The sequence below is a fragment of the Populus nigra genome, chromosome 1 (assembly GCF_951802175.1).
Source record: "Populus nigra chromosome 1, ddPopNigr1.1, whole genome shotgun sequence".
NCBI classification, from domain to species: Eukaryota; Viridiplantae; Streptophyta; class Magnoliopsida; order Malpighiales; family Salicaceae; genus Populus; species Populus nigra.
Genome location: NC_084852.1, coordinates 43,764,734 through 43,789,967, shown reverse-complemented (window position 1 = coordinate 43,789,967; position 25,234 = coordinate 43,764,734). Strand labels below are relative to the sequence as shown.

The following is a 25,234-nucleotide window of genomic DNA, read 5'->3' as shown; positions in this document are numbered from 1 at the left end:
GGCCTAATTTTTTTAAAAAAAATAAATGTTGGATAGTGAAATTAAAAAAAAGTTACAAAAAAAATCAACCCTAAAAAAAATAACATCAACTAGGGTTAACTTTTCAAATTCATAACCCGGGTTAACTTTTCAAACCAGTGACTCGGGTCTTGATACAAAGATCATCCCATTGAGAAAAACAATAAAGCTCAATTATCAATAAACTTAATATTGAATGAAGAAATTGAAAAAATCCTTCAAAAAAAAAAAAAGAAGTAGTAATTAACATAACAAGGACCATATTTAAAAAAAAAAAGAGGGAAAATTATAATTTTGGATTGAATGATAAAATTGAGAAAAAAAATTCAATTTTATAAAATGACTTAAAACAAAAAAAATATCAATCAAAAGAATGAGAAATAAATTTGAAAAAAAAATAAAAAGAACATCTTAAAATTTAAAATTGAAGGTTGAAATTAAAAAAAAATGCACTTTACCAAAGGAATCAAAAGAAAAATTAGTAATCAAATAAATGGTGACCAAATTTAATATGACAATAAAAAAAAAGGACAACTTTGAATTACAGATAAATCAATGCGAATTTTGATGAGAGAAAAGAAGGGAAAAAATAAAGAAAGCGCTCTTGACGACAAACACTAGTCTTCACATCACACTTGTCGCACCAAAACTTTTCATCGATATTGCAAGATACAACCCAAATAAACCATTAAATTAATTCCAAAAAAAAACAAAATTGTAAGGATCAAGTTAAAAACAAAAGAAGTTGAGTATTTAAAAAAACATTAACCTGAATTTTTCCTCGAAACCTTAACTCCAAACCAATAAAATTTTATTTTATTTTATTTTATTTTATCAAATTGAATATTAATAAAGTAACAAGATATTTTCTTCACGCCTCGACATCCTTAACCATAGGCATACAAAACAGCCAGTCAAGCCCAATCTCTCATTATTGCAATGTTGAAAAAAATTAAAGGACCAAAATATTAGATATTGAAGGACAAAGAAAACCTAATCCACGGTGTTTACTAAGAGGGGCTATAGTAATTTCCCTGGGAATCTTAGTTTTTTTTAATTAATTTAATTATATTATCTTCCAGGTTTTGAGGTGTGGTCACTATCTTCTATTCTATTTTTGCCTTCGAATAAACAAAATAGAGAATTTATTATCGAGAGGATTAGAAGAATTAGAACTGAAATTATTTAAAAAAAAACGCCGGTGGTGTAGTTTACAAATTGAATCTGGCTTGTTTTTTATACATAATAAATTAAAAATAAAAATAATTCCTAAAGAATTCATGTTGTAATTTATTTATTTTAGGGTGTCAAAAACTGCAGAGCTTGTGTGTGTGTGAGTACTTGGATAAAAAGAATGAGTTGCCGGTGAAAAATTATATTTTTCATGGAAATAGACTGAACATAAGACTTGAATCAATCTTTTTTCAATTAAATAACTTAAATTTCATAAATACGTGCTTCTGGTGACAATGTTCAACGCTTTAAAATCTTATATAATTATATTTTATATAATACTAGATCATTGAACTGCATTGTCCTGCGGATCGAGGCAATTTTTTCTTGAATGTAATTTTTTTATATATACCTAATGTTTTTTTTCTGGTATTTTTTTTTAATTATATGAGGATTGACTCGATATAGTCTAGTTGATCTGCGAGTTAAAAAAAATCCATATAACTCATAAAAAAATAGTTTGACCAAAAAATCAAGATAATATCTTATTTTTTAATATTAAGATAACAACACATTAGATTAATTTGAGTCAATCCAACTTAACATGTCAAATCCATTATCGAGTTATGAAACTATAATAACTCAATAGAAAGCAAATTAAAATAAATTATGAAGTTTAATTTTCAATCAAACCAATATTTAATGATGAGAATGAAACAAAAATAAATTAAAAAGGAATTAAAAAAGCAACCCGAGTTAATCAATCAAACTCGTAATTCAAGTTATAAGACCAATATAACATCATGGAAAGCGAATCGATTAAAAACGAAATCAATTAAAAAAATAAAAAAAAATAAACATGAGTCAATATGCTAAATTCATGATGCTGGTCATCATACCAAAATAACATCATAAAAAAATAAAATAAAAATGATTTAATTTAATCCGTGTTAACCTACTAAATCTGTGACTTTGATCATGAGATTGAGATAACTCTATAGAGAGCAAATCAAAACAAATTATGAAGCTCAATTTTCAATCGTCCATGTCGGACCTAGTGTTAATTTATGAAATTTGTAAAAATTTTAATTAAAAAATGATATAAAAAATAAGTCAAATCAACTCAAGTTAGTTTGTTAAGTATTATTCTCAGTTAAGGAGACCGAGATAACCTAATAAAAAACAAATCAAAATAAATCATAAAATCTAATTCCTAATTAAAACAATATTAAATGATGAAATTGGAGAAAAAAGTAAAAAAAAAACAGAGTCAATTGGGTTAACTTACTAAACTCGTGACCTGTGTCATGAGACGAAGACAACTTAGTAAAAAGAAAATACAATGTTGAAGGACTTGTGACTCGGATCATGAAACCAAGATAACCTCTTAAAAAAATAAAAAAATAACTCGATTTAACCATGGTTAAAATGCCAAAACTGACGACCTTGATCACAAAACCAAGATATCCCCACAAAAAAAATCAAAATTGATTATAAAGCTCAATTATTAACCAACCTCGTGTTGAATGATGAAATTGAAAAACAAATAAATAAAAAATAAGACGTGAAAAAACGATCAAAGTCTGCTTGAGTTAACCCTTTAAGTATTATTACCAAGTCATGAGACTGAAGTAACACAATAGAAAATAAACAAAATAAATCATGAAATCTAATTTTCAATCAGCCCAGTATTAAGTGATGAAATTAATTTGAAAGAGAAGTTAATTAAAAAAAAGAAAAGGAGGACTTGAGTCAACCAGGTTAATTCACCAAATTAGATTAATTTATTAAATCCACGATCTATGTCATGAGAGTGTGATAACTAAATAAAAAATAAATTTAAAATTAAATAATTAAATTAAAAAAAACATTGATTGAAAAAGAAACTAAAGAAAAAAACAGAACATTGTTTTCGATGAATAATACTTTGTAAGGAGGGAAACAATAAAAGCTCCTTCTCTTTTAGTTCATAGTTAATTATATGATAATATTTTCAAATGAACAAAATCACAATAAGTAATAAAATTTATGCAAAGAAAAGAGTGTCGAATCTACAAAAATTAATTATGTTATTGACTATTTGGCAGTGAAATTTACTAAATTAATTATTATTTAGAAATCAAACTGAAATTTTATAGAATTGACCACCTAAATTAAACAAAAATGTCTGATAAAAATAAATTAAAATAAATAAAGAATAAAACTTAAGGTTATATGGATAATAAAAATAAATCTTGAGCTTTTGATTTCACCTAGTTAATCTCACACAATTTACTATTCCTTGCTATGAAATCTCAAATCTTCATGTTAATGATTAAAAGATCCCTAAATTATTTAATATTTTCTCTTAATAATTTAATATATATCTATGTAAATTTAATTAGTTGAAGATTTATTAAGTTCTTTGAATTTTTCTTAATTTAAAATCACATTAATCGTATTAAAGTATCTCTATCTTTTGCTCAATTAACGATGTTGTCACATCCGGGATATTGCAGCGACCAATTAAAAATTTTCAATGGAAAAAAATAGATATTCGATATTTTATTCCTTGAGGGAAAATGTTTTGTTTAAGGAGTCACCACTTAGTATTATAATCAATAGAAACCCCAACTAGTCAACAAAGATTTTATAGTACGAAATTGCTTACCGAAATGGAAGATATTATCACCTCTTAAGTGTCTTACCCGAGGCAAACTACATTATTAGTTTTGTCTTAAATTGTTAAAAGTTTGTTTTTCTCTTCTTTTTTTTTGTTCTTCCTATATTGTCTATGACTCTGGTGTTAATGAACATTTACCCACGAACATTTATAACTCTAACATTGATAAATATTACACAAACTCAAAAAATACGATATTCTTGACTGTGATGCCGGTGAATAACTTCGCAAGATTTGGATTTTTAATTGAAGAGATAATTTTTTTTTTATGCCTTTCTCTTTTTGTTCACCCTTTTTTATTTACTCTTTTTAGACAATAAGGAAAAAAATGCATTGCATAACATGTTCGTATTTAACAATAATGGTCCGTAGATTGAACATGCAACACAGAAAACCAATACACAAAGAAAAAATAAAACAACGCTCGAGGGGACCATAAATAAATTAACAAAAATCCCCGAATATTTTTGAAATTTTCTGGTATAAAAATAGCATATTTGACTAAATATCAACACACAAAAAGAATAAAATATATAAGAAAGGCATGTGTTTATATAAGAAAGGCATGTGTTTCACCAAGCACATCCTTAGCCAAAATTAATTTGGTATGGCTGGGCCCGAGACCCATACCCAGCCCACTCTCTCTCTTCTTTTTTATTGGGCTGGATCTAGGCTAGTTATATGAGCTGGGCTAGGCCCAGCGGCCCATACCAGTTACTGGCTGGCCCAATACCAGTAACTCGGCTGCAGACAGAAGCATGCGTGCCCGGGGGGAGGGGGTTAATTAAATTTCAAAGTGAACAGTCCTAGGTGAATTAATATTGAGCGGGGGAAGGAAGAAGACTTACTGGCTTTGAAGCGACGTTGCAGGAGACTGCAGTAGCTGGGCGAAGCTTGTCCTTCTTTCTCTCCCTGTTTCTCCTTTTCACGTTCTGTCTCTCTCGTCTCCTTTGTTTGTTTTGTTTTCTCTCTCTCTCCCTCTCTGGTTCCCTCTCTTCTCTATTTTTTTTTTCTCAGTTTTTTTTGTCCCCTGTTCTCTCTTAGTCTCCCTGTCTTTTTTTTTTTTTCCGTCTGTAGGTTCAGTGATTTTTTGTTTAAAAGACCCTGGGGAATCCTTTGTTAGTATTCTGAAAGGGAACCCAGAAGGTCCCCTGTTTTTTTTATTTTCGTTTCGTCTTTTTTTCCCTCCCTTTTCCGTTCTTTCCTCTACCTTTTATAGGGTTGCCTGCTGTTTATCTCCCCGGGACCATGATAAGGCCTGGGGACATTGTGTTTCAGTCGTATTGGGGCACCAACAGTCCCACCCATGCCGGATTGTTGGTGGCGGTTTCCTCGGCGTTTTAATGGAGTCGTGTGGGACGAAAGAAAACCGGGAACACGGAGTAAGCTTGGGCGTGTTTTCTGGTAGGGTGGGGACACCCTCATTTCTCCCTTCTTTCCCTTCTTTGCAGGCGAACTTTCAGCTCCAGAGGAAGAAGAAGAGCAGTGCAGTGGAAACGGCATCGTTTGGTCCCTTCTTTCCCTTCATCGTTTTGGCAGGGGAATGACCATTTTCAATTTGGTCCTTGAAATTTTGAAATTTTGCATTCAAGCCCTGATCTTTTAATTTTAAATTTTTACCCTTTAAAATTAAATTAAAAGCAAATGGATTAAAATTAAATTATGTTAAATTTTTATAGCTTCATCACCTCTCTTTCTCTCATTATAATTCAATAGATCAAACAACAATAAGCTATAAAATTATAAATAATAAAATTAAGGATAAACACTCAGCAAGAAAATATTGAAAAAACAATAACTTGAAATTTAAATTGTACAATCAAAATTAGACTATATCAAAGCTTGAAATAAAAAAATTAGTTCATAATGAATATGAAATAAATAATGTTCTTATTGGAATACATAAAAAATAATCAAGGAGAATAATAAAACATTATTGCTTAGATTATGTTGATGAAGCACTTTATGACAACATCTAGTTTTTTATGATATTTTCTTCCTCTTTTCTCTTGTTTCAATGGTAAAGGAACCTTTTTCTTTTATCAGCTTTAGAATGGTCTCTTCCATTAATCTTTTTCCTTTTCTTTGTTCTAATATCTCTTTTGGGTATCTATAAAGAAAGTTATTATTGATTTACCGAGATACATTCCTAAAATTTATAGTATGAAAGTTTCTTATTATCATAATAGAAAATTTCACTTTCTTCCTCCTTTTCTTTCCCAAAACATGTACACAACCTCTTTAAGGTAAACTTTCTTATTTAATTGGCTTCCATTAATTTTTCTCTTTCTATATATAAATAAAAATAAATAAATAAACAAATAAAAACTATAAAAAATAAAAATATTCCAGATAAACTAGCATAAAATTAAAAGTAAAAATAAATAACTAGTATGAGCTAACATGGTAATTCTTTTAATAATTAACTAGTATCTCATAGCTAGAAAAGTGTGGATAAGTGGAAACAACTAGTCAATTGCCTCGCGCTCCATCGTAGAACTAGGTGATTTTTTTGCAACAAAAAAAATATATAAAAAATTGAGCTTGAGTAACATGCTCCGTTGCAAATATGAATTCGAGGTGTTAGTAATATTTTTGCGAGCTTTGTTTTAATAACATGTATAGAGACATAGAATACTAAATTGAATCAATCGAAACTCAAATCGACTAAAAAACCTATTAGGTAATGATTTCTAAACTTTTTTTTATTAAAATAATAAAGTGGTGTTTTTTTATTAAACTAGAAAAAAGGGTAGGTCATGAATAACTCTTTAATACTGTTATTAAACCTAACTAAATGGGTTAATGTTGAAACTTCTCAACCAAATTCTAGATCTAAAAGTAATATTAAATTAAGATGGGTGAGAGTTATTATGTCATGACCCAATTGATTTGATAAGTATAAAGAAAACCTTGATGTCCAATGAAAATGGATTTTGACAAAAAAAAAAAACTAACTTGATATTTTTTTTTTAATGATGATGACAAATCGAAGTAACATTGGTCAACCTAAGTCATGAAAATGACCGTAATGCTCTAACCTAGTTATCGAGTTATCTCTTTCCCTTTTCCTTTTCTTTTCTTATTCTCTCTCGAGTGGGATAATATTGGGGACTAAACTGAAGAATTATAAGAAAATCAAGTGTCAGATTAAAAACAAAAAAAGGTTTGGATTATGTGGAATGCAATGCAAAGCTTAATTGAAAAGATATTATAGATTTGAGTACTTAATTGAAAAAAAAGAGAGGGAAAGTTCTAGTGTGTTCAATATGTGTCAGTGTACGAGAGGTATCATCATGGTTTAAGTGATGTGTGCAGACTCATGTAACCTTCAAAAACAATCTTTTTTGGTGTTTGTGGATTCATCACGATACTATTCTACCAAGATGACATGTGTCGACTATAAAGGTCCGACTTAGCTTCGACAACCATGTTTTTTCCTTTTTCTTCTCCATTTCTATTTGTTTCAGACACATTTCTTCTTTATGGTAAAGAGAACACTTTGTTTTTTCTTCACTTTGAATTCCAATCCCTTCATTTCCAATTTAATAAGTAATAAAAAAATCAAACTATTTTTAACAAACTTGAGTGTCGATCCAGGATTAATATTTATTTCATAACCGCGAGAATCTCATACTAAGATCATTAAATAAAAAAACCAATCTCAAATACTAATCTCATTAACTAAGAAAGGACTTAATTGAAAATTGAAAAACTAAAGGGAAAAAAACAATCAAAGGATTGAAAAAAAAAACAAACAAACTGTAAATCTATAATAGAAGAAACAATAAATCACCTAGCCAAATTAGTTTTTAGTTAATGTACAATATATTTTAGTCATGTAAATTTATTAACGTGGAAAAAATTCTTACAATATGTTATTATATCAAGATTTTGATTTGTAAAATAATTGTTTTATTACGTTATTTTTTGGAGCATTCATTTTAATTTATTTTTATTCTCAATATTACAAAATATTGATCACATATACTTGAACTTGGGGTGCCCTAACCCCTCAAATTCGATCTTGGGAGTCGTGGACTCAATCCTAGCCCAATTTCCTCTTGCCCGTGCTCTAAGTGCCTTGGCCAAGTCTAAACTTGAATACCCTAGACCCAAACTTAAGGTATTTCAAACTTGAACCTCAAGCGTTTTAAATTTGGTCCTAGCTCGAACTCTGTACCTCATATTTGACCAAACCTTAAGTACCTTAGATTTGATCTTAGCTTGAGTCGTGGACCTTCCAGCATTCCTCATGGCCCATGCCCCAAGTGCCTTGAATTTTGTCCAAACTAAGCCACTAGACTTGATCCAAAGGTTTTGTGCCCTGAACTTGGCCCTTGAGGTTCCAGCACCCCAGACCAAGTTGTGGCTTAAACCCAGGGCACCTTGACCCCTCTCAGTGCCTCAAATACTTTTTAAAAATATATTTTATTTAAAAATATATAATAATATTTTTATTTTTGACACAATCACATTAAAATTATAAAAAATTACTAATAAATTACTAATTTTTTTTTAAGTATAATACACTTTTAAAATGTACTAAACTCCTAAATACACACAAATTTGCTGTCATATTTTTTTGAAAACCAAAAACGATTTTATATCTTATTTCAAAATCTTTGAAAACAGAAAATAAAAACGATATCAAACCACCGCTCACGTAAGTGGAGTCGGACACCGCGCTAGCAAAAAGGAAAACGAAAAACACGAAAACAAAAGGGGGAAGCGGGGACAAAAGAAAGAAATCGTAAAACTCATCTCTCTCTTGTGCTGCACTAGGAGTCCAGTGCTAGGGTTTTAACCAGTCTTCACCATTTTTTCCGTCCTCTCAAATCAATCACTAGCAGTGACAGCTTGATAGAAAGAAGAAGAAATAAATTATGAGTGCCAGGGTGGGAATGGAGGTTCCCATTATCGGCACTGATTCCATCAAATTCATCGACATATCTGTCCCCGACGTCGACGACGCTGATTTATCAACCACTTCTTCTGCTACTGCTGCTTCCATTACTATTACAACTTCTCTCACTGAAGATTATTGCTCCTCCTCCATCACTGGCGATCCTCCTCTCTCTTTCATTTGGTACATTTAATTTCATTCTCTCTTTCACTTTTTTCTTTTATGGCATTTGTTCAAACATTTGACCTGCATTAATTGGAATTGCAATTAATAGGAGGATTCATAAGTCCCAGCCTAAAACTCTCGAGTTACTTCAACTCTCTGCTACTAAAGACTTCCCCGGGACAACCGGGTTGCGAATTACCTTTCCCCATGCCCTTTGCCCTTTCGCTTATGTTTGCCAGAATCAGAGCCAGGTATTGGTGTAGTTAATTTCAGCTGCATGACATTTTTTTTGCCCCATTTTATGTCTGTCTGTTTTCTTCTATTGTTTTTTGAGGTATTGACTGTGTTGTGAATGCAGATGCCTGCTTTCTCTACTACAAATCCATACTTGCTCTATGCATTGACAATTTCGGGAGTCGCTTATCTTATCAAACTCCGAAACATTACTGCTTATTCTTCCTTGCCTGTTTTACCAAGGGATGAGGTTACCCAGTTTAGTTTGAATGATCGTGATTCCAGTAATTCCGAGCCTGCGGCAATAACTAGTGTAGCAGCCACCGCTGGATGTCTTGCAGTAGGTAGAATTGATGGATCTGTTACTTATTTTCAACTTGGATTGCTTCACCATAGTACCCCTGGTAATCGAAAGTCACTTTTTCTTGCAAGATTTTATGCCCTTTTCTTTTATTTTGTTGCACACGTGGATGGTTCCTTAATTTTTTTTGTTAGGTTTCGTGAATGAGTTGCGGGATGATTCAGGGATCGGTCGTTTGTGGGGTTTCATGTCAAGGTACTAACATTTCTCTCCATGAAATGTACTTCCTCATACTATACTTGCATGTTCTAGCAATAATAGATCCTTCTCACTGTTTGGTATGGACCAAGACTCACCTCAAAGATTGAAATGCATATGCCACTTGTTCCTAGCTATAGAATAATGTATCCTTGACTCATTATTTTGAAAAAGAAGCAAGTAACTGTAGCAGGGCCTTATGTGACATCATTACCTTTACCGAGCTGATAGTTTCAATCTTGTCATGAAATGTTGTTAAATCCCGAGAGGGTGCCTTTGCCTTTTGAATTGAGTTGATCAAAAGGAAAGGAGATGCATTTGGGGCCCAATTAGAAGATATAATTTATAAGAGCGTTCCAAATTCCATTTTTTGTTCTGATTGTAAGCTTGTTGTTAACGAGGTAGGTGCAAAGTTGGGTCTTGCCAAAGAAAAAAAAAACCTTCACGAAAATACTGAAGGGTAGGTTTTCTTTCTAATACTCTCTTTGGTTGGACCATATCCGGGTTACTGGGTAGCGACATTATTAGTAAAGTGTAGCTGGTATATTGTGAGGTTGAGTTGATTGTTTTGATCAGCTTGTTATCATGCTTCATTTCTCCTGCAAAGCAAGTTTTTCTTGAATCTCTGTTAAAATTTCTTGACATTGTAAACAGATAGGAAAAGTTTTAACTCCTCCATCTTGTTATCTCCATGCACTGATCATGTACGAGTTTGCATGCTTTATGCACTTGCAATTTTATTACTCAACCAAAACAATTTCTTTTCTTAATGATTCTTTTTTTTTTCAACAAAAAAGGAAGAAAACAATCTTTGATCATAACACAAGCAACATCAAGTCATCATCTTTTTTATTAATGCCGAAGTTAATTTCTTCCACACTATAAATTATAATAACAACTTTTTTGGTCACATCCATACCGGTTATGTACCTGGAAATATTTATACTTGTATTGTTGTTTTTTTTTTTGTGTCTCTTGTATTTTGATAAAATTTAAAAGGGCTAAATCCCATGCAGGGGTAGGATGGTTGGAGCTGTGCAGGATTTGGTAATATCAGAGGCACATGGGCTAAAACTTTTGTTTGTGCTTCATTCTGATGGGATGTTACGAGTATGGAACTTGTGCTTCCGCAGCAAGATTTTAAGTCATGCATTGGGCATTCCGAATTCAGAAGGCAACTCCTATGACTTTCCCCCCTTTTGTTGGCTCTAGCATAACATCATTCACACCTTTTCATGTTTCCTTCTATATTTCTTTACTCAGGAGTGACATTTTCAAGATTGTGGGTCGGTGAAGCTAAGGAAGATGCAAGCATAACTCCATTAGCTGTCTTGTGTAGGCATAATTTGGTATTTTTCTCTAAACCGAGTATGAGACTAATAATTATATGCTTGGGTAAAGGTTGGAGTGGGTAATTTATGGTGTGTCATTTTCTCTTTGTCAATGATCCTGTCAGTATTCATGGAGCAAAAGGCTATTCATTTCCCTTTCTTTTTAAATTAGCTATTTCCTGTACTGAAAAAAAAAACATTATTGTGGTTTGAAAAGTATAGACACTGAAGATTATTGCACATTTTTTTATGGGAATAAAAATAAATTAACCAAATTTCTATTCTTAGCATACTTGCTTAAACCATTTAAATTGTAACAAATTTGTGCTTTCCTCTTTCCTTTTTGAGATATTATGGGTAAAAACATTTACAAAACTAAATGTTTTTCCTACTAGTGACCCACTTACTGATATGATGACCTAATGATCGAGTTCTTTGAGTGCACTCTTCCAATATATTAAATTATTAGTGAGATGAGGTGTTACAATTGACTAAACCAAACTCTTCACAAAGATATGAAGTACAAAGATGATGCATCATAATTGCAGGAGCTTCCTTGCTCCATTTTATGAAAACAAGGGTGATATCTAAAGTTGAACGAACTATTGAGGCATTACACCTATCATTTGGAAGCTTTACAAGAGAGCGTCAGACTGCAAATTAACGTATGACACAATGATATCTGAAATACCATTTGGTTTTACTAGAAATGGACTATCCTGACCATCTTTCTTATAAGGAGTTCCATCGAGAAATGCAGAAAGAAGAGAAGAGATTGTGGATGGTTTTAATCAAACTAGAGAAGGCTTTTGATGGAGTGTTGATGGAAGTTCTTCAGTGGGTGTTAGAGAAGAAGGGAGATTCTCTACAAATTCAATAAGACAAACATGAAGGATAAATAAGAACTGGTAGTACTAATGGAAGTTCCTTTATTGTTTTGCTTCGGTCTTGTAAAACTAATTGAATTTAAGGTGATATCCCTTGATGCATGCTGTTTGGTGATGACATTATTCTAATCGATGAACTAGTGTCAGGGCAGGTTGAAATTTTTTGTTGTGATGAACACCCTGTAAATGAGTTTTGGGTTAAGCAGAACTTCAAATAAACATATGGTGGCAACTTTAATGACACAAGGATAGAGAAGATGGTATTAGTAGTTTGAATGGGATAAAAGAGCTTTAGTGTGGCTGGCGTCTAGGATTTATCATACAAAAGAAAAGTGGCATTGAGGAGATAACACTCATAGAATCCATGGGCTTAGTTGTGGTCAATTGGAGAAGTGTGATTGGAATGCTTAATGCTTTTGCAATTTGAAAGTGCCTAATGAGTCACGAGTCAATTTCATCACTAATGTCTCTATGTTGAATTGTGGTATTGTGTTGTGTGTTATTTTAACTTCCCCGGAACAAAAGTAATATTAGTAGAGCATCTAGTGACAGATTGCAAAGTTGTTTGTTTGTTTACTTTTTGTTTAATCAATTGTGGTAACGCTGATTATTTGTCGGGTCAAACTACAAAAGGACATTAGGAGGGAGATGATTCATGTCTATCGCCTTCACTGTACTTTGGGGGACAAGACTGTTTTGTCAGTAGAGTCTTCAATGCAAGATATTTCTCTTGAGGAGGTAAACAATATTTTCCCAGATCATTGTTTGTCTACTATAGTTTTCTTAGGTAAGATTTATTTATTGCTATTTGCTTGATTTTATCAGGGGGAATGCATCGATGTCAAACTCACTTCAGACAAGATATGGATATTAAAAGACAACGGATTGCTATCTCATAAATTGTTTCATATTGATACGTAAGTTTAGTTCACTTTTTAGATTTTGGCATTTTGGAACCTAGAAGTTGTTTTTTAAAGCTCATCTGTTAAGAGTCCCTGCCAGTTATTTTTCATTTCCCTTTTCCTTTATAGCACCTTTTCCGTTCTCTTTTTGAAGTTGGTCTGGCTATTTAAAGTTCTTGATTGTAATGATTGAATCAAGTTATTTAACCTGGTTTTTTTTATTCCAAGGGTCATACTTTATTTACATGATTCTTGCAATTATAGCATGAGCTCTTGTTGTGTTTGTTATTTTTGTAAATGCCTGATTAATGCATTGATCCAGCTACCCAAACCCCATGTATGTGGCACTGAACTCATGTCTTCTAGAATCTTATTGAAGCTTAGTTTCTCAACTTATTGTCAGGGAAGATGCCCGCTGCTATACTTTGCAGGAAGAATTTGTTGCTGAGCAGCTATTTCAAAGTTCCGAACTTTCTTCAGATGATCTTCTTTGGATTACGTATTCATTATTTTCATCTATAAAGGTGTTGTTACCTTGCCATTTAGCATGCCTTTTGAATTTTAGACTATTGTGATGAATTTGTGCTGCTGAAGTCATTACTATCTCCAAAACCTCAATCCCCAAGTCCCACTTCAATTGGAATAAAACTAGGTAGCCCTTTGATGGAGTTGTTTTTTTTTTGTCCCATTGCTGTATTTAGTCTTATCTGCTCCTCGCTTCCCATGGCTTTCCTGGCTTGACATACCAGGATTGAAATGCTACCTAGTAGCTCCCCCTACAACAACACCCATACACACAAAAGGGAAAGAGTTCTAATGCGTTGTTGGGTCCTATTTGAGTGCCTTTTCTAGTTTTCCCCCATTACAAACAATACAACATTCCATTCTTAGTTTTTGTGTGCAGTTTCCATATCGATGATCAAAAAATGCCAGAAATTATAATCAAATGCATGATCAAGTTTAAACTGACTACTGATGAGATTGGAATATGAATATTGCTCTATTTGTCCTCGTGGTTTCAAGTAGGTGGATGCCCAACGTCTATCCCCCCTTCTGTGGCTCTAGGGGCTGTCAAAAGCTCAAGAGAGACGGAACAGAGTTATATGGTCATGTAAAAAGGCACTGGATGTATAGGAACACCATTTTTATTTGAGCTTACATTTGTATCTAATACAATATTTTGTCTGGCTTTAGCTCAGTGCCATATTCACTTCCATGCAGTAGCTGAGCTTCAAATTCTTCTTCTTGTTTTTTCCCATTTCATCTGCTTTTCTGTGTGATATGTGGTATACACATGAAAGATATGTTGCTTACATTTGCTCAATTTAAATTTTTACAGGAAAACATTGTACCGTTTGTATCTGCTATCTTTATACGTAGATTGCTTCTCCCTGGTGTTCATCACAATGATGTGCTTCGTTCAACTTTGCTGGATTACCACAGGCACTGGACTGATATGGAATTCCAGTCCTTAACTGTTGATGGGCTCAAAAAGGAAGTTCGATCAGTGATTGAAAATCAGGCACTTCTTCAATTCTTCCCTTAATCACAGATTCAATTATTTCCGAACTTTGTCTGTGTGTGTCTGTGTATGTTATTACTTGACCTTTTTCTTTGCACACAGAGAATAGAAGGGAGTTCAAAGACTGTAACAGACTGATATTTCATGTACTTTTTTGCAGGGTGTCAGTGAAAGTCCAATGTCAGTATTTTGCCACTGGAAAAATTTCTGCGCCCGCTATTTCCATTACTGGTGCAAGAACAATTCACCATGTGGTTTGTTAGTTCAGTCCTCTGCAGGTGCTGTTTGTTTAGTCAGAAAGAATTCAGTGTCTCTATTTCGTGATTTGGAAAACATCGAGATGATTATTGATGGTACGTTTGACTCTCTTAGGTGATGTGCTATTAAATATGTCTCATGTGTTCATATTTATGTTGGATGGAGTGGTATAGAAGGATTCAAAGTATCTCAATATTGAGGCAGATTTGGTATATATGATCTCATGGGATGGTGAAAAAGGTTTCTATATAACCAACCTCAACTTGTTTGGGTTTGAGGCTTGGTTGTTGCATTTTTTCATATTTATGTTCCTTTTACTGTTTCTAACCTGTATGTTCTCTTTCTCTTACTTGGCTAGGTTCTTCTGATGAACTTGTTGATCTTGCAAGCTTCGGATTGGATTTATCCAATGACGAGTCTGAACGTGGGATTCTATTAGAAGTTCTGAGATGCATTATCAGTATGAGCCAACACCTTGGGAAACCAGCATCTGCTGTATTTTATGAATCACTCATTAGCACACCCATTGTTTCATCAGAGGAAATTGTTCCACGCTTGCTGAAGATTCTGGAAACTGGATACAGTTCATCAGTATCATCAGATCACATATCAGATCTTGGAGGTGATTTTGCTTGGGAAAAGGAGCTGGCAGATCACAAAAGTTTGAGGAAGTTCTCTATTAACATGCTATTATCTCTGCATACATTATCCAAAAAAGCGACATCGTGGAGCAAAGTTTTGAACGTTATTGAAAGCTATCTACAATTTCTTGTACCCCGGAGGATCATACAAAAACTAAATGCTGAAATGTCATTTGATATCAATACTTCTATTTTGGTCCAGGCTACTTCTCAAATTGCTAAGTTTATCTTTGAGTCTGCATTGGACGTCCTTCTGTTTGTAAGCTATCTTCTGAAAATCAGTGGACAGGTCAGTTTTTTTTCTCCCTTGCCTTTTAGTTTTTATTTTAATTGAAATTCTTTTATTAAGTGACTACCATATATCTTCAGCCTGCTTTTGTTTATTAAACGACTTTCAGCTTTTACTATACTGCCCAGAGTTACAACAATGCACCTATGCTTTGTACCTATACACAGGATCCTAATTCATCAATCTGCTAAACGTATAAATTACCCTGCTTTCATCCTGCATTTTAGGGTTGTGGCCTACAACATCCCCTTTCGAATTATTGTAGGTTAAAGTAGAAGCTTAATTGTTAGCAAATAATTTAAACAAGACATCACTAGGAGAATAAGCCATCCTCTCGTGGAGACAGAAGGAGGTTCTAATCTTCTATACCCTTTTAGACAACTTAATGCACACTACCAATAGAGAGAAAGGATATTCCACATTTCTCATGCAACTGAATGATCACTAGCAGATAAGCCATCCTCTCGTGGAGACAGAGGGAAGCTCTAATTTTCTATACTCTTGTAGACAACTTAATGCTCACTACCAATAGAGAAAAGGCTATTCCACATTTCTCATGCAACTGAATGATCACTAGGAGAATAAGCCATCCTCTCGTGGAGACAGAAGGAAGTTCTAATCTTCTATGCTCTTTTAGACAACTTAATGCTCACTACCACTGGAGGGAAGGCTAATCCACATTTCTCATGTGACTGAATGATGCAGAAGTCATGATTACTAGCTACCTCCCTACGTTGACCCATCACCAGATATTAGGGTCATGCATTATTCTGTGGTTGCCTGATAATCTGCAATAGATTCTTCCTATTAATCTGTTAAGCACTGTCATCTAGGAAAAGTCTCAACTTTGAGGGCATCTCAGCTTTCCTATATTATCAACTGCAAACAAAAAAAAAAATCTTAACTTTTGAGGCCTCAGGATTTGTATCTAACCTGGAAGACTTTATCCTCCCTGTTGACCAAAATGCCCTTTTTTATTTGGTTAATAGGTCTAAACCCAGCTATTTCTTGTCTGCAATAGATGTGGTAACTGTAAATATTTGCCTATATTTAATCAGGTTACATTATGATACATGGTTCAAAATCATGTTATCTTAACTAGACAATGTACTGGGTTCTTGCTTAGTATTGTTGTTTACTATGAAGTCATAATATAGGGTATTTGCATTAGAGTTAAGTTGCAACAATTTGCATAATCATGAAGCAATGTAGATGATTCTGGCATCTTATAAGTTATGCTGTCATGTTTTTTTTTCCCTTGCATGCAACCATTAATTATGTTTTTGAGATGCTGCCTAGTCCTCTTATTTCTATTTTTTCTTCAATTTTTCTTAATAAAATTACTTATCCATCCAAAAAAAAAAACGAAAAAAAAAATTGCTTCTGACTTCTGCTATGCGTTATTGAATTTGAATAAATGAGTTTCCTTTCATTTTGTAAGCAGATTAATATGTTGCATGATGATACATCCAGAATACAACTTGAATTCATTCCTATGATTCAAGAAATTGTTTCTGAGTGGTTGATTATCCATTTCCTCAGCACCACACCTTCTGAATCTCCTTCAATTGAAGATTTTAGTTCCCAACTCTCATCATTGCAAATTGGTAAGTCTGTTTAGAGAGATAACATCATGTATTTTCTTATCAATGAGCTGGTATTGCTTTTATTTTAAGTGATAGTTTGTTCCAAACTGGAAATTATATGCTCATCAGTTGAGTTGCCATCACTTGGCAGTTTCTTTTTTCATTCTGCTTTGTTTTAAAAGGTTGGTTCTGCATTGCAAATTGACAAGTCTGCTGCATTAGCTATTAAATGGATATAGCTAGCCAGGTTCTGTTCACTGGATAGCAGAGGGATACCATCCTGCATTTCCTGTTAATTGAGCTGGTCATTGCTTTTATTTTAGTGATAGTTTGTTCGAAATTGCAATCATATCTTGGGCAATCTGCTTAGTGGCTATCAGTAGGCAGTTACTTTTAGTTTAAGAAAGAAAAGATTTGTTAGGAATTAGAGTTAAAAAAATGTTAATTGGAGTATGATAGATCTTCCTGTGGAAAAACTAATCATAATAGCTGGCCAATCTCACTGGATGTCCTAACAATCTCCTCTACAGCAGTAAACAATGGAGGAGCCAAAAAGACCGAACTATCCCAGAAATCATTGCTTGGACAAAAATTGGTAATGAAAAAGTTTCCAGTACGCCTCTTTTAAAACACCCCAAGTCAACACAAGCACAGTGAATGTCCACTGCAAGTTTTGATCTCTCTGAATCCTATAGTCCATGAAAGGCATTTAGAGCAATTCCTCAGAATTTTGAGGTAACCTACTTCTACCAAGAATACATAGACAGTTCCACATGATCCAAACAATCTAAAATAGATGACCCTAGAGGGCATCTTGAACTGTCAAATTCCTTGGAAGTTTGTGGAAACCTACTATTACTAAGAATACTAGACATTTCCACATGGTCCAAGCAATCAAACAATCTAAAATAGATTACCCTAGAGGGCATCTTGGATTGTCAAATGATAATGAACAAAGGAAAATAAGAACCATGAATGGAAAGAACAAGATGTCCTTAATAACATTTACAAGTAAATTCTGAAGGCCTTGCCAAGTCAGGATTCTGTGAATAATTTAAATAAGTTCAAACTTGTCATAGTTTTGATTGTGCCAAGTGAATGAATTATCTGAGCAGTTGAATAAAAGTTTTGCAACCATTGTCCAGCAAACTCAAGTCCTCAGTCCAAAACCAGTCAAGTGTTGACAACACAGATCCCCTATCAGCATTATCTTTAGGTTCGGGACATCCTTCCTGTGAATATTATGATCCTAACTTTTATACTGCTGCAACCTTTGTTTTCATTACATTATTGATGAATTCACACACTATGGATGCTTTTAATCTTTATTGTGATCTATTTGTCTTATTAAGATGCTGTTTTGATGTTATATTAACTAAATGATCATCCTGTTTCTGTTCTGTCAATCAGATAACAAAACTGACAGAAGATCATGGAATGAAAAACTTGGGAAATGTGATTTTACATTGGCTTTTATACTTTCACTAACATTTCACACTTCCTCTGGAGACCCAAGCCAACCTTCTTCGCATTGTCTCCCAAATCCACAAGAGATAGTTAATTTAGTAAGAGGCTTTACAAGCTGGATTATCTGGGGCAAAACTGGGGAAGAATCTACTTCTTTCCTAAGGCGTTCATCTGAGATTGCTTTAATCCTCCTTAGGCATGGTCAATATGGTGCCGTTGAGGTTATTTACGTGCATTTTGTTTCCAACAATGTATACTTATCTGTAACATTTGAGAATTGAGATCATGTAGCTGATTTTTCTTTTTTCTGTATTTTCCAACTTTAAGTATCTGCTCACAATTGTGGAGGCTAATTCACGGAGGGAGAAGGTATCTAGAAGCATTCAAGATAATGATGGTGATTGGTGCATTCTTCATCATCTTCTAGGATGCTGCCTCCTTGCTCAAGCCAGGTATGGGTTCCAGGGAGTGTTGAAAGAGAAGAAAGTTTGTGAAGCCATTCGCTGTTTTTTCAGGTACTTAATAATCCATTATGCCACTAGAATGCTGTTGATATTATATTTCCTTCCCTTGATGTGTACCTTTAGAGGTGCCTGGATTGACCTTTTCTTTTAAATGTGTGTGTGTGTAGATCTGAATTGACTCATGTTAGGAATCAAAAGCAAACGTGTTGCCTTTTAACTCTTATATTTTCACATCAGGTGGTGGTTAATCTAGTCCTTCAAAAACATGTAGATATATAAAACATTAGGGAAATTCACGATTCATTGAACCACAGGAAATGTAAAGAAATGATATACATAAATTATTTCCTCACCTTCCCAAAAGATTATAATGCTTGCAATATTTTCCATCCACCTTTCATTTATTTTTATCTCATCTAATTTCCACAATTCTGTATGGTGGATCTCCTGTAAAGTTTTCTTTTATGCATTTCTTCTGGCATTAATTATCTTTCTTTATTCTTGCTTCTGATGAAAAGTGCTCCAAAGTTTCCATCGCATGGATTTTGTGGTGTAATTTTTGTTTTGACCTTGATATTCAGAGCTTCATCTGGACAAGGAGCTTCCAAAGCTTTGAAAGATTTGTCTCAAGATGCAGGATTGCCCAATTTTGGTTTTGGTTAGTTTCTTTTCTTTTCTTTTTAAGGGAGAATCAATGATTCTCTAGGAACAAATGAACAGATTTATGTTCTGATCAAACATCGATATTACATTTTTCATCTTTTCTAATTTTTGTCCCAGATGATTGTGCCTCACCTGCTGCTTGGAAGCTTCATTACTACCAGTGGGCAATGCAGATATTCGAACAATATAACATTAGTGAGGGTGCCTGTCAGTTTGCACTTGCTGCTCTGGAACAAGTTGATGAAGCTCTTAGTCAGAAAGATGATTCATCTGGGACAGATGTTATCAATGAATCAGACACTACTATCAAAGGACGGCTTTGGGCGAACGTCTTCAAGTTTACTTTAGACCTTGATCACTTATATGATGCATATTGTGCAATACTTTCAAATCCAGATGAGGAGAACAAGTACATCTGCTTGAGGCGTTTCATCATTGTTCTCTACGAGCGTGGGGCAATGAAGGTTTTGCCAACTTGTTGATATTCCTATTATTATTTTCCTTTTCATTTCCAACATTATTTAATATGATTTTGAGGCCCTAATTTAGGAACTATGCCTTTTGCTACAGTTACAATAAGTACCATATACGTACCATACTTAAAACACTCATTTCAGGATTTCTATAATTTATTGTAGGTACTTTGTAATGGTCAGTTACCCTTCGTTGGTTTAGCAGAGAAGATTGAGCAAGAGCTTGCTTGGAAGGTATGAACTTAGTCATCTGATGTTTTCTTGTAGCATTTTCAGACTGACTAATATACTGAAACTTGTAGGCAGAACGTTCTGAAATCTTGGCAAAGCCGAACCCATATAAGTTGCTTTACGCATTTGAAATGCACCGACATAACTGGAGACGGGCAGCAAGTTACATATATCAATATTCAGCTCGTTTGAGGACTGAAGTAGATCTGAAAGATCACCAGCGCATGTCACTTGTGCTGCAAGAAAGGCTAAATGGCCTCTCTGCTGCGATCAATGCACTGCATCTCATCCAATCTGAATATGCTTGGATAAATCCTCTGTTTGGGGGAAACTCTGTCCATAACGAGAGTTATCCAAGTAAAAAGGCTAAAAAATTGGTGAAAGAACACTGTAAGTATTGCAACAGAAATTTTGTATTTTTTGTTGTTAAGCCAATATCTGTACTGCTCCTCTGATAGGTGTACTATAGTAAAATTGGCATTCTTGGAATGGCTATTTTCTTAGGAATGTTTGGGCTATCTCTTTCTTTTTTTAGTTGGAGTGCAGTTTATGCATTCCTATTTGAGGCAATTAATGTGTTTTGCTTCTTTAACAGTGACTGGGAGTGATGTTCAGGCCCAAAGGCTGCAGTTTTACATTGATGTTGAGAAACTTGAAAAGGAGTTCGTTCTAACATCCGCAGAATATTTGCTTTCATTAGCAAATGTCAAATGGACATTCACTGGTACATTTTTTTGGTGACCAAGGCCATTTTTATAGTACAATGTGTACAAGCAAGTTTGGATTCTTTAAAAATGTTGTATCTCCATCTCATTTTACAGTTGAATGAAAACTTGTGAGTTTACTTTTCTTTTTCTGTTAGTCAATTTTCTTATTCATTTGAGTAACTGTTTTTATTTGCTTTTCTCTTACAGGAACAGAAAAGGCTCCATCAGATTTGGTTGATCTCTTGGTCGAGGCAAACTTATATGAAATGGCATTTACAGTTCTTTTAAAATTCTGGAGTGGTTCAGGATTGAATAGGTGCTTCCTTGTGTCTCATTAGTGTAATATCATTTTATTACGACCACAAATGGTTTTCTTGTCATGTTTGTGAATGTTACTTGGCCCTTTCCTTTTCCCAGGGAATTGGAAAGAGTTTTCTCAGCTATGTCATTGAAATGCTGTCCCAATAAACTGGGCTCCTCATCTACCAGGTTGGATAATTCTCACCGTTTTTATCTTTCACTCACCATTCCTTATGAATCACTCTACCCTTTTCCATCAAGTTCCATTTGAAAGTGAAATCTCTTAGATATTTTTAATGAACTTTGACAAATGATTTCAGGATGCATGGTCTTTTGTTGACATCCTCAAAAGAAGAAATAGTTGTTCACGGTTCACCTGACATGGGTCCTACTTCTCAGAATCATCAGGGGAATGCTCAGTGGGAGACTCTTGAGCTTTATCTTGTTCGTATCTTTTGCACTTCTTTCATTTTTACCCCTTAGTTCTCAAAATGATTTCCTCTCCTATTTTGTAATAAAGACACTGAAGTAAAAAGAACATTGTCATCACATTCTTTTCTTTCTTTCCTTCTTAATCAAATAAAGACAATGAACTAACCAGGCATGTTCATGTTGAAATCTCATGGTGCATGCTATTAGTGAAAAAAAATATTTTTTTCCCTCTTTCCCTCTGGCTTCTGTGTGTGTGCTCGTAAAAAAAATGTTTCAGCTTTAATAAAAAAATGTCAGTGTTCTGAACAGCTTGTAAAGGATCACACGTCATCACATGGTCATAGACTTGGAGATTTTCTCTTGCAATTAATCTCTGAGCTCACATTTCATCATAACCTTGAGAAAGGTCCAAGGATGTTTTCTCTATTTCCTTGTCTGATCTTGTTTTGAAGGATTGCTTTCTCTTTACTGCAGGAAAAATATAGAACTTTCCATACTGGATTACCAGCAACTGTTGCTGAAACACTTCTCCGCACAGATCCTCAGATTGAATTGCCTCTGTGGCTGGTACATATGTTCAAGGTAATCTTACTGATTTCCTTCTAGATAAACAAAAGCCTTTTCACTCTCATACTTTAGTTGTCAATTGTCATTCAAATATTTACTGTTTTGTTGGACAAGCTGTCCGTCATATTACTTGGTTCTCAGTTGTTAGGCTTGATTCAAGGACTCATAAATTACACTTTCAACCCAGCTTTTATGGTTTTCCTCTAGAGGATCTAGAAAGAGAGGTTTACTTTTCCATCACTCTGAATAATTGTCCTGTTGGGAACTATGTACTAAGTTAACCTTACCTAAACTTGCTTGTTTCGAAGCACTGTTGTATGTTTCACCCTATGTCATTTGACCTATTGTATTTACCTATGTGGACGGATGTTTGATTTGCTACAATTTAGCCTCCTGTTGTTTCCTCATAATTTCATTGTTGTGCATGAAAGTCATGCTGAAACACCATAATCAAATCTATGTTGTTGTATTCTCTTGGTTTGACAGGAGAGTCGAAGGGACAGGACCTGGGGGATGGCTGGCCAAGTATCAAATCCTGCATCTTTGTTCAGGCTATATGTTGATTATGGTCGATTTACAGAAGCTACAAATCTGTTGCTTGAGTATACTGAATCATTTGCATCAGTGGTAAGTCGCAACCACTTCAAGAACATGCACACTAATTCTGCTACTCTGCTTGTTCAAAGTTATTTTATTTTCAGCATCTCATGATATTTCCTTTACACTTGTGGTCAACTGATAAAAGGTGTAAAGTGGGGTATGGTCCTTGGTTTGGTTATTAGCAAGAATCTTGACTCCTGCATGACTACATACATTATGGATATGTAAGGCAATAGGAACTAGGGGTTAGCAAATGGTTTGTTCAGTTCGGTTTTTGGTATTTATGAAAAACTGAATTCTGTGAACCCAAATATTTTGGTTTGGATTCAGTTTTTGGTTTTCAATTATTTTCAAATAAAATTTTATAATTTAAAATTTAATACTTTTTCATTATTTTTTAAAATAAAAAATGAAAGTAAAAAAGGAAAAAAAAAAAGAATTTGGTTTTTTGGTTCTTAAACTGAATCGAAATGAAAACCCCATTACAGAACCAAACAATTTGGTTTGGTTTTTCAGCTCAAACTAAACAGTGCACACCCCTAATTGGAACTGTAACTTTTATTAAAATGTCCCAAACTGAACCTTAGATGGCAGCTGCTCAAACTAACCTCGTTCCTGTATTTAATCAATGTTGGATATTCCAGGAGACAACAACATTTCTGAAGTTAAATTTGTTTCTTTTATATGTTATAGTGGTTGACTTCTTTATGTATCAATTCATCATTGTGATAGGCTTTGCAGGCAATGGTGGACCATGATCATCTATAACTGACCCAATAACATCATTGATGTGTTTTGTTTCTCATGGTTCTATCCTCTGAGCTGCCCTAATGGTGGGCATGACCTCTAAGTGTCTGCATGGGAGGGAGTTGGCTGATACAACTTTCCCTAGATGTTTGAAAGCATCACTATTGTTTAGCTGCCATCTGTTTTTTTCCTTCTTTCTAGACCAGGCAACATGTTCATTGTTAAAACTGTCAATTGATGGTTATCTGCTGGCTGATTTCACTTAAGATGCTAATTTTATCAACCTTGTGCAGAGACCGTCGGACTTGATTAATCGGAAAAAGCCATTTGCAGCATGGTTCCCATACACAACAATAGAGCGCCTATGGTGCCAGCTTGAGGAATTGAGTAATTTGGGTCACATGGTTGATCACTATGGGAAGCTCAAAAGTCTATTGCATGGAGCTTTGCAGAACCACCTCAAGCAGGTAACCAATATTTCTTTCTTTCTGTCTTCCCCTTTTTTTCATTTTTTCTTTAAAATAAATGATTTACTTATTAGAAAAAGTCAAGGTAGCAGTAACGTGTGAAATGGTTCCAAACAAGGAAGAACTTGGCAAATAAAACCTAATACAGATAGAGAAGTACCGATAACAGAGCACTGCCTCCTATAAAAGCAACATATGAATCTTTTGATCATTGACCAACTGAAGAAAGAGAACTCACATTTAGCAGATTTTTTTTTATTAAGATTCTATAACCGACAGTTTTGCATGAACTGAATGGGTTTTCAATCATTTATGTTGTGTCTAGGTGAAGGTGGACTCTGAAGATGCATTATCCGCTGCTGCCTGCTAAGAAAGTTTTTCGCAATGGTTGAATTTAATGGTCTATAGAGCATAAGACAGATCAGGATCTTTGAACAGATTATGAGCAGCATTTAACACTAGACAAGGATCAATTTGCTTTCAGCATACAATAGTTCAGACTTCTGCCAAGGTGGTGCTACGGCTGTGAAAGTCCAATTTTGTATGTATGCACGTAGTTGGGTTCTGATAGAATTGTTAATTGAAAGGGAAAGAAAACAAGGACTGCCCATTTGCATCGTTAGTAAAATCATGGCATGTAGATGCTAGGGTTAAAACCTAAATTTTGAGAAGGATATATGTATTTATCGGTGCTTTCATTTTTCTTACCCACTGGCTGGATTGAGCACGGGGAAGAGATGAATGCTTGTACCTTCATGTATATACCATTTGGCTGGCCAGTTCCTTACGCCGTTAGAGGGGATTCAGTTTGTCAGAGGCGTCACTCTGGGGTTCTGGAGATTATTATATTTTCCAACATGTTGAATGCTGCAACTTCGATTTTGCCGATATGTTCAGTACAATAGAATTCAATCAGGTCTTTAATTCCATGTTAATTCGGAGTAGTTGCATGAGTTTTTTTTTTAAGGGTGTTTTGGATTTTT

General features: G+C 34.1%; 1 protein-coding gene across 1 annotated transcript; it reads left to right on the top strand.

Moving 5' to 3' along the window:
- The first annotated feature begins 8,514 nt into the window (after positions 1-8,514).
- On the top strand, positions 8,515-25,195 carry LOC133679903 (nuclear pore complex protein NUP160). Its single transcript, XM_062102636.1, has 27 exons — positions 8,515-8,942; positions 9,034-9,175; positions 9,283-9,562; positions 9,654-9,714; positions 10,734-10,891; positions 10,981-11,066; positions 12,569-12,673; positions 12,761-12,852; positions 13,241-13,361; positions 14,177-14,359; positions 14,520-14,712; positions 14,976-15,547; positions 16,992-17,154; positions 18,544-18,821; positions 18,928-19,115; positions 19,646-19,722; positions 19,845-20,191; positions 20,366-20,434; positions 20,503-20,821; positions 21,027-21,155; positions 21,346-21,454; positions 21,556-21,627; positions 21,759-21,882; positions 22,345-22,452; positions 22,924-23,064; positions 24,078-24,251; positions 24,577-25,195. Exons 1-27 carry the CDS (start codon positions 8,740-8,742, stop codon positions 24,619-24,621), a joined length of 4,539 nt encoding a protein of 1,512 aa, XP_061958620.1. The 5' UTR covers positions 8,515-8,739; the 3' UTR covers positions 24,622-25,195.
- Positions 25,196-25,234: the final 39 nt, after the last annotated feature.